The sequence below is a fragment of the Pelodiscus sinensis genome, chromosome 16, assembly GCF_052426305.1.
Source record: "Pelodiscus sinensis isolate ZL-2025 chromosome 16, ASM5242630v1, whole genome shotgun sequence".
Classification (NCBI taxonomy): Eukaryota; Metazoa; Chordata; order Testudines; family Trionychidae; genus Pelodiscus; species Pelodiscus sinensis.
The window spans coordinates 39535366-39552858 of NC_143067.1; the positions used below are offsets into that span (position 1 = coordinate 39535366).

General features: G+C 43.1%; 1 protein-coding gene across 2 annotated transcripts in view; it reads right to left on the reverse strand.

Annotated features, from left to right (window-relative positions):
- Positions 1 to 625: 625 nt before the first annotated feature.
- Positions 626 to 17493, reverse strand: part of DNAJC18 (DnaJ heat shock protein family (Hsp40) member C18) — a 28157-nt gene continuing 11289 nt past the window's right edge. For both annotated transcript variants that reach the window (XM_075900120.2, XM_075900119.2), the window contains exons 6-8: positions 16878 to 16987; positions 12942 to 13114; positions 626 to 5917 (exon numbers count right to left, since the gene is read on the reverse strand). In XM_075900120.2, the coding sequence (XP_075756235.1) occupies positions 5793 to 5917; positions 12942 to 13114; positions 16878 to 16987 (408 nt within the window). In that variant the 3' untranslated portion in view covers positions 626 to 5792. The remainder of the gene's footprint in view (positions 5918 to 12941; positions 13115 to 16877; positions 16988 to 17493) is intronic.

Below are 17493 nucleotides of genomic sequence, written 5' to 3' on the forward strand. Positions count from 1 at the left end.
CTTTTAACCTCAGCGGTGAACTTTTTTGAAAAACATACACTAATCCATTTAGACATGAATGGCATGGTGGCTTCACCTGCTACTTCCCACTGATGACTTCTATGATTCTGCCGGAACAACTTACCAAGGGTTGTGGTGGATTGTTCCGAACTGACAGTTTTTAAATCAAGAGTGGATTGGATATTTTTCGAAAGATTTGCCTTAGGAATTATTTTGGGGAAGTTCTGTGGTTTGTGTTACTTAGGAGATCAATCAGATGATCACAATGATCCTTTTGGCTTTGGAATCTATGCAAGCACAGACAGCCTTGGCTGCACCTAAGCAGTACAATGGGTTTGGCTGTTGCAGCACCTCACAAACTCCATAGGGATAGGGGGCAGAAACACACTGAGCACTTATTCAGCTGTTTGTTCCCTAGATCTGGTTTTAGCCTTGGCCTTAGCACCTCTTATTCAGATCTTACTTAGCTCAAGCCCAAAATTGATGGCATGGTAGCTTCACCTGCTACTTCCCACTGATGACTTCTGATGGCATTAGCTTTAGATGCAGCCTTGTTAAATCTTCTAACCCAAAGGAGTGCTTCAGGAAGCGCAGTAATACCTGTGATTAACTTGCCAAGATGAAGTGTGACTCCAATACATTTAATAAAAAAAAACTTTATCTTTTGGTTAAAAGTACACAAGTCCAAACAAATGACGGTCTTAAGAACGGAACTCATTATTTAGACCTACTGATCAAGACAGAATGGATTTTTCCAGAATTCTTACTATAGTAAGGACTCAATAGCTTATTTTCTACTTGTCTAGTATAACAGTACGGCGAGAAAATATACACAAATATACAATGTATTAAATAGGAACTGTACAGTCAAGGTTCAATGGATTGATACACTATTACAGTATGGCCATTCCGAAAATAAATACTTTAGCATCTCCTGCTGAAATAAGTTAAATAAATAAGAATACTAAGGTTGCACACACATTCCATTAAATAAAAGTTTGAAAACAACAAAATAAATACTACATATTTTGATGTGTCATGCATGCTTAGGTAAGAAATAATGTATAATAATATCACCAGGAAATGCAAATCTTTAGTTTACACTACCAGCTATATTCACCCAGAATCTCTTTAGTTTGACAGATATTCAAGAATATACAGAATTAGTCCAGACTATAAACCTGCATGTTCTAACATTACTGCAGTTTGCAACAAAGTGCAAAACTGCCTCATATATCAATGAAGTGATTACTGTGGGCTGCTCCTACCAAAATCTAGTGCATCAGAAAAGAAGATCACACAATAGAGCCATGTTTCCAAAGCGTAGGGGGGCCAAATTCTCCCTTTAGATACAGGCATGCAACTCCATTGGCTTTGATGATATTTGTGCCAATACATCTCAGGATGAAGTTTGTAACTTACACTGTCTGGGGAGGCTGGCAAGAGGAAGAGAGACAGGGAATTTTAATGGATTTAGATAGGACGACAGTGTAATGGGTTGGTCTGAAATGGTAATCTAGAATCTTCAAGGACAGCCTTCAAAAACTGCTTTGCTTTCTCTGCTTGGAGGAAAATGGAGGCTTTTCAAGGGGCAAGCCTGCCTTGCCTCCTCCCTTCCCCTCTACTCTGCTTAAGCGCCAAGAGAGTTCCACTTTCACAAGAAACTGATGTACCACTGCCTCAGGGTTATGGCTCCCAGTGGGACAGTAATTCATTTTTCATTACACGTCTTTGGGGAAATCATCGCACATCACCAATTTCACATGATAAAGGCCAAAACTCCATAACCACGTCTCTGTTCATATTCAGTATCTTTTCTTCAGGGGGTGCACATAAATTAGAATGTCAAATTTTTCATTGCTAAAAATATAATCCTATTCACAAATCTATTGGAATTCTCAAAGAAACATCCCAACGGATGTAAAAAGTTTCAAGCATTCTATTAAAAGTAATAAATAACCTTACACAGCTCATATTTATACCATAACAGGAAATATTAGAAGCCTAAATCAAAATGAACACATCCTACTTGCTGCTTTAATTAAGAAAAACAAAGAAATTAGTGATCAGGCTCGTTAAGGAAAGCAGTTAATTTTAAGAGTTATGGTTACTTTGAGAAATGATTGACTAGATAACATCAATTGTAACAGAACTAGTGACAAACATCAGCACAAGATATTTTATGTTGCTAATTGTCTTTACTCATATAACCTAGAATACTGACATTGAAATAGTCTTGGAGAAGGATTAATCTCTGCTATCATTGGCCATGATTCTGAATACAGAACATCTTACTGTTTTTTAAAACATCTTTTTACTTTTCAGTCTTGTTTTCCACTTACTCATGTCTTTTTTAGTCTCACAGAAGTCTCCTAAAATGATGGGGCTTCTTGTAGATCATGTCCTGCCTCTATAAAACACTGAGATCTTTGGATGAAAAGTACAATACACAGCAAATGCAAAATATTATGTAGCTATTCAAGATATATATTGTACATGTTGTATATGTCTAATCAGACTGTAGCATTCAATTTTCCTACCCCATTTTTATAGTACTTGGAGTGTAAATTAGAAATTAATGGAGGATACTAAATACAGTGTAAACACTGATCTGCTAGTCACATAAAATCTATTGTGGCAGATATCAAATTACACACACAATGCTATATTAAAAACTTTATAAAAAACATCAAGTACAGCACTCAGATTAGGAAAATCAGAATTAAGGTTGCCTGGGAAATGTTAATTTGGCACCCTTACTGAGCAATGATACAATCTTGAATTGTATGATGACATAGTGTTTCTCTTGCCCTCCCCAGGATCCCTGCCTTATTCAGAACACTGAATGGACAGTGCTTGCTAAATAATCCGTTATTCAATATTTTGTATCTTCATTGAGCAATCTGTGGCTTCCATTCTGATTTATACTGCACACCAGCAAACCCTGCACAAATACAGAATTAATTCCCTTGTGGGTTTTATATAGAGCACTATAGTACTGAATGCTTCACAACCAAGAATGAATGTATCATCATTCATTCACGGTACTCCCATTTCACGTCTCGGGAGCTGAGGAAAAGTTTCCTGTCAAAAGTGCCCAACGTACTTATGATCTGACGTTTCAAAAAACATAGCATTTTATAGCACTTTATATGTTCAAAACACAGACGTTAGCTACAGTTGTGAGTGCTCAACACTTCTGCAAATCAGTGTCCGGGTGCCTCAAATCAGGCATCCAGAAGATAAATAAACTAGTGGCCAACTGTGAAAAACGTTTGGCTTAGGTCTTGCCAAGGATCACACAAACTCTGTGGCGGAGGCAGGGTCAGAATCCAAGGTCTTCAGTGCGGCACTCAACTATCAAACCATCTTTTCTCTTACTGTCATCTCATTTCGCACCTCCCAATGTCCTACAGACAACTGTCCCCTCTACATTTTTCCTCAGCACTGTACATTCTGTACACTGACTGTGTTAAAACCAGCATGCAACCCTGTAATTACAAATTGCATCATAATGCATATACACAGAGGCTGCGTTGGAGCTGCAGGGACAATCTTAATCCTGACATTGCTTAACTTTGCAGCCCATGATTTCTAATCTTACTGTTATTCTAATGTGGCGTTTTCTATTTGGTCTGCTAGATTTAAAAACGAGAAGCGATCTGTGGCTACCGGCACGACATACAGCGAAATTTTAAAACAGGTCGAGTATGGGATTGGTTCTTAGGGGAGAGGTGTCACCACCTTCAAAGAGTTACCACCCCAACTTAGAAGGGCAGCAGGGAGAAGCCTGCATTGCCACTCCCTATAATGTACCTAGTCTGTGGGAAAAGAGAGAATTTCATCCTCAACAAATTCTGTCGAGGTACGAAAGAGAGAGAAGAATGACAAGGGGCTACCCCTGCCGCTAAGTCAAATCAAAGATTAATACAACAGTCCAGGACCTGGCGTGCAGCTCAGCTGTAGAGTCCTGTTCAGGGAGTTTGCATAAGGAGTGGTTCAAAGCCCACCGTTGGGTGGTCTTGATCCTCCTGTGATTGCATCTAGGCTGCTCTCTTTGTCCTGGTCAAGTGCAAGGGATTCTCTAATTTACACCTGGCTGCAATCGTTACAGGGGGATTGCCACGTTGCAGAAGCATCTTGGGCCGTGCCCTCTTTTTCCTGCTATCCTGGCAGCAGGTTGTGTGGCATGAGCCTCTCCATCAGCTCTAGTCCAGTGGAGCATCAACCCTACACCGGTTCCTATGCCAGTTAAACTAGGTTACAATGGTAGCGCCGCACGCAGTGGCTACCCTGCACTAGAGAAACACAGCCAGTAACCTGATTATTTATCGTACCGTTTTGTTCTCGGCTGCTTATTAATACATCTCATTCTCTGCCTTCCATTAAATGCCAGATTTTATAAAGGAGGATTATAAACCAAGAGAGTAATAAATTAGTATCACAAAGAAAAAACCCTCAAGCTCTAGTCTAGAGTGAAACATGCATGACAATCCAACATCTAAGCAAGAAAGTATTAAATTAGAACTAGACCAGAAATGGTATGCAGACTCTCTGTCAGAGCAAGAAGAGAGAGAAGGCTTGGAGATAAAAGTCAAACTAGACAATAAGCTTTAAAAATAAAAACAATATGCCACTAAATAGAATACATGACAAAAGTGTATCTTGCTGCATGCTCTTTCTCCAGTGGCTTGGCAGTCATAAGAACCCATCTAAGAGTTCTTTCCTACTGGAAATCTAACACACAAATTACCCTCTTATAAATGTCTCATTATAATGAAACTCTCAAAGTCTGAACTGATTCTATTAGTGGTGGGAAAGTTTCTCTTGCACACTGCAAGAGAGACAGGACACACCTTTGCTTCACTAGGTCTACTGGCATCCTTCAAATTCTGCTACAGAAGAGCTGTCATTTTCACAGCCAACGTTAGAATTAAAAGTTTTCCACACGAGAGAAAAGGTTGAATGGGTCGGTTCAAATGAGAACGTGGGAAGAGCAGGGATTCCAAGACATCCCAGGTGCACAGAAATGAAAGTTAGGAACTGAACAATACTATTGCAAGAACAAACCATTTCCAAGTTCCTACTTGCAATCTGGGTTAATGACATCGTTAATTATAAAAGAACAGTGCAGGCTTGGATCTCAATTCAGCAAAGTACTAAACATACTTAATTTTGGAGCATGTGCTTATATCACACTGACTTCAATGAGACCTAAATACATGATTAGTACTTAACTGAATCAGGGCCTAGATGAGTATTGGTACTGAGAACTGGCAAGTGGCATGGAGCAGGGAGTATATCTTCTCTCAGGTTCTTTTCACAAGCTTTTTTGGATCCAGGGACATTGACTCCAGATGACTATGGGAATGCCAGCATATAACGAAAGAGTAATTGCCTGAATGAATGAATGAATGAATGAATGAATGAATGTCCATGTCCAAATAAAATACCAAGCATATGGGATACGATGCTTCCCAGGAAAGTATACATCTATTGCTTGGTTGCAGAAATAGTCTCTCAAAAGGAAGACAGGTACCAAGCTAAGCTACATTTTAGGGAGTTCTTTTATATTGAATACGACTGGTCCTTGGAACCAAACAGAACATACCATATACTAGAGCAAATCCTGGCTCTATGGCTCATGGTTGTCCAATTCTGTGCACATTACAAAGTTACCAATTATTAAGACTCTCTGTATTAAGCTTTGTTTCTTCTTTTAAAAATAAATATAAAAGGAACTAGAAACAAGTTAAAACAGCAATAAATAACCCAGAATGTGTGGAGCCCGGTCAGCCCCCCTTGTGCAGTCCAATAAGATTGGCGAGCTTTTCACAGTGCTCGAGTTTCAGTGACTCCGCTTTCTGTTTTAATCGCTCATCTCTGTATAATCTGGCCAAATTGGACAAGTCGGATTCTGAAAGATGAAAAAGTAACATTAGAAGAAAGCTAGTGAGCCCGATGTGGACAATATTTTTAGCACCTCATTTTCCTCGATACATTTTTGTACGATGAATAAAATCCTATCCTGTGGTTTTCTTTAGCAGTTATCTTTAGAAAGAGACCCTGTTCACTAACATTGGACTGGGCATTTGGGAAAGTAAAAACAAAATTTCCAGCATCATTTAAACATTTAACCATATCCAATAGGCTGTCTCCTGCAGCGTTTGCATAGGAACCAGAAAATGAAATGGGGTAGACATCAAAAATGAAACTGATTGTCTATTTTCATTGTACACAGAGAACAATGCAAAATGTAAACAAACAGCATGGTGCAGTGGTCTCTAGACTGTGGGATGTGCACCCCTTGCAGGCCATGGAGGAACAATGATGAGGGCAGGTGCATGGCAGGGAAAAGAAAAAGGGAACGACTATCCCGCTAAAATCCTCTGAGTTTCCTGAAAATGATCTTTCAGACTTTCTGATTAGCTAAGAAGTTTCGCTAACGTAACATTCTCCTTTAAAATGTACCGCTTGAAAACAGTGTTAAACGTACATATGGAGAATGGGAAACATGAATTTCTGGACAAGGCAGAAAAATGTCCTTATGCACAATGTACCTCATGACATTGGCCACACATTCAACAGGCAGATTCAGAATGGGACGAGTCTTGCAATGTCTACTCTGTCCCACTGAAATCTATGGGAGTTTTGCACAAATAGGGACTATAGCGCTTTGTATTTACAGAATGACGCTATAGACTGACAAAGCATCAAGGATTTTTATTTTGAGTCAAGAATCCATTCCTCCATTCCCTAACCCGGAAAATACCATCCTGCGCACAACACGCACCTGACAGACACTCGCCGATTTGCAGCAGGCACGTGTATCAGAACATGTTTTCAGATGTTTGACAAGACCAGGCTAGTCTCAGCACAATGGGACTCCTTGCTGGTATGAACATCATGTAAATTTCCTATTCTTTATAGGATTCTTAATGCTGATTTGTCCTTAATTTTTAATAGCCAGTTACTTTTTATAAAGGAAAATAATGTAATATGGTATTCACATAGGTAATGTCCTATTTGAACCCTCTATTTTCAACGGCCTTTATTCAGTGTTCTTTGATTACTGAAGTTAACAAAATTCAGAATGTGTAGAAATTGCCCTACCCAAAGAACCAACTGTCCATCCAAACCTGTATCCTTCCTCTGCATTGGCCTAAAGCAGATGTTTTAAAGGAAGACAAAAAGCCACAGCACCCGCCGCCTAATGTGCAATACTAAGCCACAAGAGGAGAAATGCTCTCTGCAGCTGCCAATAAATCTTTTTAAATAGACAAGAGTCACTAAAAAAGTAACAAGTGGAGCTGTGTAATTGAGTGGACTAGAAGGCTGCTGAATGACTAATTTACAGACCCCAGTAATGAGATAGGCAGACACAAGACAAAACTTTTCAGTTGTCAGATCAAAGACATGCAATATCTATTGTTCCTATAGTTTTAACTCTGCAAAATTGCGTATACCTATATCCATCATCAACAAAACCTCCATTAAGTAAAAAGTTCCCTACTACCAATAATTACTCATTTAACAAAATGCATGGCCCAAAGGAGGCTAAATATCTGAGCAAAAAGGAATTAATGGACCAAAGTTACAAAATAGCTGATTAAAGGTCTCCAGAGAACTTTTCACTGTGACTGTGTTTTGCATTCAACAGAGTTTATTTTTAGTCTTGGATGTACTAAAGTTAGCACAGTCTCAGCTGTATTCATTATGGGCACACCGGACCAGATGATAATCATTCTTAAATGGTTTTTAATTATGGTGATACCCTCAGGCAACTGCTAATCTGAAACACTGTAAATATATTTGCAGATGTGTTTTTAACCTATACCTGGCTAACTGTGGGAGCATGTTTTCACTCTGTAATTAATGAAATGGCAAAACAGTAACGTTTTCCTATGTTGGACATCTCTCTCTCAGATTAACACTGTATGTTGATTTTAAAGAGAATGTCAAATTCAGCTTTAAACTTGCAGACCCTCAACTGCAGTAGATCTGCACTGAAATCAGCAGATCTCCACAATTTACAGTAGCTGAGGATCTGTTTCCTATCACAAACATATGTTATCAAAGAGAAGGGTATAGAGTGATTCGATGACAGTCTATGAGAACTGACCTGGGGAACAGAAACGTTACAATAAATGGTTCACAATCTAGCAGGCAAATATATAATGGTTGGGAGTTGAAGAGGGAAAATTCAGACTCACGATAAGACAGACATTTTTAACAGTGAGAGGCCTTAGCCACTGGAGCAATTAACAAGGTTGTGGTGGATTCTGTGTCACTTGCAAAGTTAAAATCAGAAGGTTTGTAAAAGACAGCTGTGGCTGGACTAGAGCATGTTGGACTGAAGCAGGAATTCACCTAGGGAAGTGCTACCTCCTACGTCATGCAGGACATCAATTCAGCAAATCTTTTTATGGCAAAGTACGGGTGAAGGAGTTTGGAGCGCAGGTGGTATTCTCTTCTATCCTTCCTGTCAAAGGTAGGGGCCCGGGCAGAGAGAGGTGCATCCTGGAGGTGAATGCCTGGCTGCGACGATGGTGTCGCCAGGAGGGATTCGGCTTCCTTGATCACGGGGTGCTCTTCCAGGAAGGACTGCTTGGCGGAGATGGAGTTCACCTTTCCAGGAGCGGGAAGGCCTTGTTTGGACACAGACTGGCTAACCTTGTGAGGAGGGCTTTAAACTAGGTTTGTCGGGGGCAGGTGAGCAAAGCCCACAGGTAAGTGCTGAATGTGCGGGACTGGGAGATGGGTTGGAAATGGGGGGGACTACGGCCTATAATGGCAAGGAGAAAGGAGGGTCAGGGCACAACAAGGAGGCAAGATCAAATCAGTATCTTAGATGCCTATATACAAATGCGAGAAGTATGGGTAATAAGCAGGAAGAACTGGAATTGCTAACCAATAAATACAACTATGATATCATTGGTATTACAGAAACCTGGTGGGATGGGACGCATGATTGGAATATTGGTATGGAAGGGTACGGCTTGCTCAGGAAGGACAGACAGGGAAAAAAGGGAGGAGGGGTTGCCTTGTATATTAAAAATGTACACACTTGGACTGAAGTGGAGATGAACGTAGGAGATAGCTGTGTAGAGAGTCTCTGGGTTAAGCTAAAAGGGGTAAAAAACGAAGGTGATATCATGCTAGGAGTCTACTACAGGCCACCTAGCCAGGTGGAAGAGGTGGATGAGGCCTTTTTTAAACAATTAACAAAACTATCCAAAGCCCAAGATTTGGTGGTGATGGGAGACTTCAACTATCCAGACATATGTTGGGAAACTAACACTGCGAGGCACAGGCTATCCAATAAGTTTCTGGACTGCATTGGAGACAACTTTCTGTTTCAGAAGGTTGAAAAAGCTACCAGAGGAGAAGCTGTTCTGGATTTGGTTTTAACAAATAGGGAGGAACTAGTTGAGAACTTGAAAGTGGAAGACAGTATAGGGGACAGTGATCACGAAATAATAGAGTTCATGATCTTAAGGAAAGGTAGAAGGGAGACCAGCACAATTGAGGTTATGGATTTCAGGAAGGCAGATTTTGAGAAGCTCAGAGAACTTGTAGGTAAGGTCCCATGGGAAGCAAGACTGAAGGGAAAAACAACTGAGGAGAGTTGGAAGTATTTCAAAGGGACGTTGTTAAGGGCCCAAAAGCAAACAATTCCGCTGTGTAGGAAAGATAGAAAATATGGCAAAAGACCAGCTTGGCTTAACAAGGAGATCTTGCATGATCTCAAAATAAAAAAGGAGTCATATAAAAAATGGAAACTAGGACAACTAACAAAGGATGAATATAGGCAAGCAACACGGGAATGCAGGGGCAAGATTAGAAAGGCAAAGGCACAAAATGAGATCAAACTAGCTACAGGCATAAAGGGAAACAAGAAGACCTTTTATAAATACATTAAAAGCAAGAGGAAGACCAAGGACAGGGTAGGCCCACTGCTTAGCGAGGAGGGAGAAGCAGTAACAGGGAACTTGGAAATGGCGGAGATGCTCAATGACTTCTTTGTTTCGGTCTTCACCGAGAAGTCTGGAGGTGTGCCTAACGTAGTGAATACAAGCAGAGAGAGGGTAAGTTTAGAAGATAGGATACACAAAGAACAAGTTAAAAATCACTTAGGAAAGTTAGATGTCAGCAAGTCACCAGGTCCTGATGAAATGCATCCCAGGATACTCAAGGAGCTGATAGAGGAGGTATCTGAGCCTTTAGCTATGATCTTTGAAAAATCATGGCAGACAGGGGAGATTCCAGAAGACTGGAAAAGGGCAAATATTGTGCCCATCTATAAAAAGGGGAATAAGAACAACCCAGGAAATTATAGACCGGTCAGTTTAACGTCTGTCCCAGGGAAGATAATGGAGCAGGTAATTAAGGAAATCGTATGCAAACACTTGGAAAGTAATAAAGTGATAGGGAATAGCCAGCATGGGTTTGTGAAGAACAAGTCATGCCAAACTAATCTGATAGCTTTCTTTGATAAGATAATGAGCCTTGTGGATAAGGGAGAAGCGGTGGATGTCATATACCTAGACTTTAGTAAGGCATTTGATACGGTCTCGCATGATATTCTTATTGATAAACTAGGCAAATATAACTTAGATAGGGCCACGATAAGGTGGGTGCATAATTGGCTGGATAACCGTAGTCAGAGAGTTGTTGTTAACGGTTCTAAATCCTGCTGGAAAGGGATAACAAGTGGAGTTCCTCAAGGGTCTGTTTTGGGACCCGTACTATTCAATATCTTCATCAATGATGTAGATATTGGGATAGAGAGTACTCTTATTAAGTTTGCAGATGATACCAAACTGGGTGGGGTTGCGACTTCTTTGGAGGATAGGGACATAATTCAAAATGACCTTAGCAAGTTAGAGAAATGGTCAGAGGTAAACAGGATGAGGTTTAATAAAGAGAAATGCAAAGTGCTCCACTTAGGAAGGAACAATCAGTTCCATACATACAAGATGGGAAGCGACTGTCTAGGAAGGAGCATGGCGGAAAGGGATCTAGGGGTCATAGTGGACCACAAGTTGAATATGAGTCAACAGTGTGATGCTGTTGCAAAAAAAGCAAATATGATTCTAGGTTGTATCAACAGGTGTGTTGTAAGCAAACCTCGTGAAGTCATTCTGCCGCTCTACTCTGCACTAGTCAGGCCTCAGCTGGAGTACTGTGTCCAGTTCTGGGCGCCACATTTCAAGAAAGATGTGGAGAAATTGGAAAGGGTACAGAGAAGAGCGACAAGAATGATTAAAGGTCTAGAGAACATGACCTATGAAGCCAGGCTTCGTGAACTGGGCTTGTTTAGTTTGGAAAAAAGAAGATTAAGGGGGGACATGATAGCGGTTTTCAAATATCTAAAAGGGTGTCACAAGGAGGAAGGCGAAAATTTGTTCCTCTTGGTTTCTGAGGACAGGACAAGGAGTAATGGGCTTAAAGTGCAGCAGGGGAGGTTTAGATTGGACATTAGGAAAAAATTCCTAACTGTCAGGGTGGTCAAATATTGGAATAAATTGCCAAGGGAGGTGGTGGAATCTCCCTCTCTGGAGATATTTAAGAACAGGTTAGATAGACATCTGTCAGGGATGGTGTAGACGGAGCTTGATCCTGCCTTGAGGGCGGGGGGCTGGACTCGATGACCTCTCGAGGTCCCTTCCAGTCCTATTATTCTATGATTCTATGAAAGGAAAAGATCCAAAGCCATATTCAAGTATACAGCTGAAGTAATTTGCAATGCCCTTTAAAATGCCACAGGTGCCTGAAGGCAATGCTGGACCAGGCCAAGGTAGGCCACCCTCAAAGCTGCTGAAAGCCAGTAACAGCCTATCGGGCAGCAGTTTTCAAACTGTGGGTCATGACCCCATTTTAATGGGGTCACCAGGGCCAGCATCAGACTTTCTGGGATGCAGGGCTGAAGCTGAAGCTTTAGCTCTCCCCCTACTGGGAGCAGTGGGGCTCTAGCTCTGGTCTCTTCTCTCCCCAGCCAGGGCAGCAGGGTTCAGGCTCTGGCCCGATCCCCAGGGTCACGTAGTAATTGTGGTGTCAGCCGTGGGTTGCAGATTTCATGTTTAGAACATTGCTGATCTGAGTTATCCAAGGGTAAAAGAAAGCACCTAGAAACATCTGTCTTCTGCTGAAAAACATTTCACACTCATCTCTTACCATCAGCCAAAGCAAATGAGGCCATGCTTCCAACAACAAATTTACCAGCTGACAAAAGAGAGCAAGGGTGGCATAAGCTGGTGCAAAGGTAACTCAGGCTGAGAACTACTGCTCTAAACAGTGGCCACGGTAGGCCCCGCATGCAGATCTCTCTCTTACGCGAGCTGCATCTGTACAATACCTACTCTACCTGCATGGCCCAAGGACGTCGCATGGGCCGCAGCTCTGTTCTGCCTCGGCTGCAAGTTGAGAACCAATGGTTTAGACCAGGGCACCTCGACTTTGGAAGCCCTGGGGGCCACAACGAAACTCACAGCACATGCCAAGGGCCACAACTTAAGTGTGGTTGCGTATACATGCAAATACATATGCAAATATACGCAAATAGCTTCTTTCACACTGACGGGCATGAATACAAAGCACTTCCCACAAAGCCCCGACACTCCTCCCTGGGGACTAATAACACCGACACCCTGTACCCATTGGCTCCGGACAGCCTGTCCACTTGTGTCTTTCAATGCTCACCCCGCCTGGAAGATGCCTGCCGTTGTAGAGCGTGTTCCCGGTGGAGGCCATGTTCAAAGGATCCACCCACGGGCCGCATGTTGAGCCCCATGTAAACCCAGGTTGAGTAGCCCTGGTTTAGATGGTTACTTATTCCTGTAAGCTAGGGCTTAATAATGGAAGTACCTTCCAAAGCAAAGCCACGCTCTGACTTTATGTGATGTGAACCAACACACTTCTAAGGAACAAAGATTACTTACTTTGTTGTTTCTCCTTCCAGCAGCTGGTCTGGATATAGTCTATATAATCCTTTTCAACAGCTTTCTCTAGCTCTTGAAGTTCTGCTCCTTTATAATTATGTTCAAAGTATTTATCAACATAATAAGGCACCTGCAGGTTTTGTGTTTCTCTAGGAACAGTGTGGCCTATGGACCTGTGAAAACAGCACAGAGACACATTTTTAAGGCAGCTTGGACATATCAAGGCATGTTAAAAAGAGGAAGGAGAGATGTGCTCCTTCTTTCTAATACTGGCAGCAGGAAATGCCTATAGCTTCTTCACAGCAGCTGTTGTAGAGCTACAGCGCCCTCACCCATTCACTAAAGAAAGTACACATCACTATTTACACCCTCTGAACAGAGGGGATGAAATAAACACGACTGGCTAGAAAAACACCGCAAGGACACAATAGCTAGAGATTTAAAATGAAAAAGGAAATAAAAAGGAGCAGCCTCCGAACAGACAATGCCCAAACTCAAGTGCAGTGTGCATTCATGACACACTACATTGTTCTGAGGCATTCTTGGTAACAAAGCCAAGTCACTTCCAAGACAGAAGAACAAATATAAAGGGGTCAAAACATCCCTTTGTTTTGGGTTTGCCTGCACTTTCCAGCAGCCCCTGCCCACGTCAGCGTGAAATGACTGGACAAACTTGAAAGGACAGCAGTCTTCAGGCTACACACAGGGCGCAGGGCCAAGTTTCTGAGGCTGCCATGTGACTGTAATCATACAGACCATTATTCCATGCAGCTTTTTCCCACATTACGTCATGTTCTTTAGCCACCCACAGGCAAACGATGGAATCCTGTGGAACGCTGCCTAAGCCAGGGTAATCGGGGTTCCACACCCTGCTAGTGTTTTGAAATTGCCTGCAGTCAGGAGAGCTGCATGGAGCCGGCCTCTCTGCCTTGCCCACAGCTTTAAACCACGTTTTTCTTTCTAATCGTCTCGATTTGTCTCCTCGCATCGTCAGAATTGTTGCCCTGGACGAGGCTCAAGCAGCCATGAAGGGAGAGTCACTCTGACCTGCCTCTCCCTCCTTCCATAGCGCAGCCTGTCCCTTCCTTCTCGGGTTATTAAAAACCCTCATCTCTTCCCCCTCGCCAGAACTGAGGGGGTTCTTCTCTGCATTAACAATGGAGTTGGCAGGATTCCTAAAGCTCAGGATTAGAGGCAGGGTGTGCGCGCCTATCTTCAGGGCTAAAGCGTGAGTCTCCTGCCCCCAAGGGCCAGAGGCAGTAGGGGGACTGCCTAGCCTGGAAGCAGCCAGGGTGCTTCAGTTGGGGTAGGATTGGCACAACTCCAAAGACTGGCTGAGGGAATCTCTTGCTGTCTGCCCGACATGCGAGCTGACACCCAGTGGCTGCAGTGATAAGAATGCTGGGGCAGCTGGAAGAACAAGGCCTTGTGAAAATGGGCCGAAAGCGAGCCTCAGCTCAAGCTCCCCCCAACAGGACATCCGTGAGGCTGGGAGGGCAATTCTTGTGAATGCCCCCCACCAGTTCTCCAGCCCAAACTGGCCTACTCTTCTTGGGTAACATTTCTCCTTGAGCTGGGTGAATGGGTAAGCGGGTTTTCCCCAACCCCTTGTGAAGTGCCTCAGGCCCAGCTGTCGCTAAAGGAAGCATGCGACTGAGGACAGGCAGAGGCAGAAAGCAAAGCCCCTCCTTCAGCATCACTGTCCCTCCCTAGCGCTGGGGAAGGGGCGAGAAGGAATCCTCCTCCTGGGCTCCTGACCTCTGGGCCTGCGAGTACCTTGCAGCAGGGGCCATCTGCAGCTGGCACAGCCCGTGGGGTGGGCACAGAGTAGCCTGGCTGCCAGGCATCTGCCCTGCTGAAGGGAACATGCTAGGACGAGCCGCAGGGGAGTGGGGGCTGGGAAAGGCAGGCAGCAAATCCCTCAGAAATTCACTGAAAAGCATGGAAACGCCAAGCCACGCAGCAGGACAGGGAGCAAGCTGCCCACAAGGGGGTCCTGGTGAAACCCTATCCTGCCGGTTGCCTCTGAGCTGCCCAGGAAGGCTGTCTCTGCCAAGAGGATGGAGGCGGATACAAAACTGACAGTAGCCTAGTGGCCCGGGGATATTGTATTCGTGTCATGGTCTCTGACGGAGCCCCTCGATCTCAGCGCTCACCTCTGTTCCAGCAGGTGAGCCGCTTGCAGTGACTGGATTCATCTCTCTACTTCACTGGCCCCTAAATCCCGCTTTCATCTATGTGCGTTCCCTTCAGTGACAGAGGCCAGACAGCTGACTCCTCCCTCGCAGCTTGCCAAGAAACGGAGCACAAAGCAAAGGCGCAGCCTCAAGCTTTTCCCCTCTCTCCACCTCCAGTTACTTTATCATTAGACCTTCACTTTAGTTATCTTGTCACACAGCAACAGAAGTTCATGATTTCTGGTCCCATTTTTCAAATGAAAGCAAAATATGTTTTAAATCAAGGGCTCCAGAGAGACGGTGGGTTTTGTTGTTGGACTCTTGTCCTAAGCCAGGAAGGTACCAGGCTGAAAAGAAGGTCTTAAAAAGTATGGTGTGATCACTGAATGTCATGCCTTTAGAGTTTCAAAATAAAAGACAGATGATCCTGTACAATCGTTTCAGAGAGATCTGGCTGCTGTGTGAAATGCACGGCTACCTGTGCAAAGACTAAAAGACTGACACGTCAATGTGTGGGATCAGTAATATTTTGCTACATGTTTCCTGTGTGTTCTGAACTTAGCTGCTTTATAAGCTTGAAAGTTAGGTTGTATTTGGTACAGGTCCTAGGCACAGATTCCTTTAGTTTGGTACTGTAGAAAGCCTATATACATTGTTAACAATGATACAGGAAATAAACACAACAAACACTCCTGACACAGAGAGATTTTTATCTTTTATCCTTAAAAAAAAAAATCCAAGAGCTGCCAGGCACTTAAGCAGTCCTTGGATTCCTGCAAGAAGTCCCTTCCTGCATCCCCTTGAAATGGCCCCCCATCCTATAAGAACGGCCAAACTGGGTCAGACCAAAGGTCCATCTAGCCCAGTGTCCTGTCTGCCCACAGTGGCCAATGCCAGATGCTCCGGAGGAGGGAACACAACAGGTAATCCTCATGTGATCCCTCCCCTGTCACCCATTTCAACTATTCATTCAACTGAAAGATACCTGCAGGCAGGCCATCAACCTCACCAGCCCAAGCCCAGACATATCTAACTTACACTGGCCGTATCAATCAGCCATGCACATCCTTCCTACCATTCAAATCAGCAATACCCTCACAAAACCTCTGCATAGTCCTTTGTTGCTCCCATCTCTGCCATCCTAAGCATACAGGAGTTCTCATGCTTCATTGTTCCAACCAGGCACCACCCAGAAAGAGAACTAGTGGATCTGGGTGACTCTACTCTTCCCGCAGTGAAAATTCCCCCTCCCCTCCACCAGTTCTCCAGCCCAAACTGGCTTACTCTTCTTGGGTAACATTTCTCCTTGAGCTGGGTGAATGGGCAAGTGGGTTTTCCCCAACCCTGCCTAGAACAATGCTAGGCATTCCTCACACCTTCCAGGGCTAACCAGGTTGCTCTGTAATGCTCCAGATCGGCTGGCATAGAAGGTGCTAAATAGTATTAGATCACCTTATGAAAGTGTTTTAAATCAGATGGTGAGCTCTCTGGGGTAGGGACAGTCTTCTGTTACCTGTCTCTATGTAGACTGTCACCATAGGGCCCTGCTCTTGGATGGTTTTGTATTAAGGTAGTGCCTAGGAAAACCAGCCAATAAAAGGGGAAAATCACCCCAGTCCCTTCATTACACAATAATAATGCTTTCTGCAGAGAGTGGGTGGAAAAAGTTAGTGAATTCTCTGCTATGTTCAACATCCCTCTACCTCCCTACCCGAAATAACCTGAACCAGAACAACAACTTTTCAGTAATTGGACTTACGATTTGTAGAACAGGCTGTATGGTGGATTCGTGGCCATCAGCTGAGTTATAACTGACACAACTACGATCACCAAAACTGGCAGCAACTGAATAAATGCAGAGTATGTGTTCTGAAAAGGACAACCATAGTTAGTGGGTGAGGATGCGGTCTGTAAGTAAAAGGCATAAAAGGCAAGATGCAGACTGTAGATACACAATGTATCAGATGGTTAGACAACAAGGACAGAGACGCCGCTTGAATTTACAGATGAAATATGACATTTCAATTTCAAACTAGTTACATTTCAAAATTACCTTTACTAGAAAAACATTTTAATAGAGAAAATTATTTATTGGAAATTTAAGTTAAGTCACATGTTCGTAACGTGTCTTTAATGCACAGTTCCATCCAGTTGTCTAAGACATGGTCTCTCAGAAAGTAAGTGCACACTGCGCTGCTAGAAGGTAATGCAAGGCCAGGACTTCCCTGCTTGGATACAGTTGTCATCTACAGATTCCCTGCAGTTTCTAAAATTGACAATGTTTATTTCTCAAATCCCATAAAATGCCTAAGATTTATTTTCTACCCACTGACGAAAACTCTTAAGAACGTCACAGGCTAATAAGCAACACATAG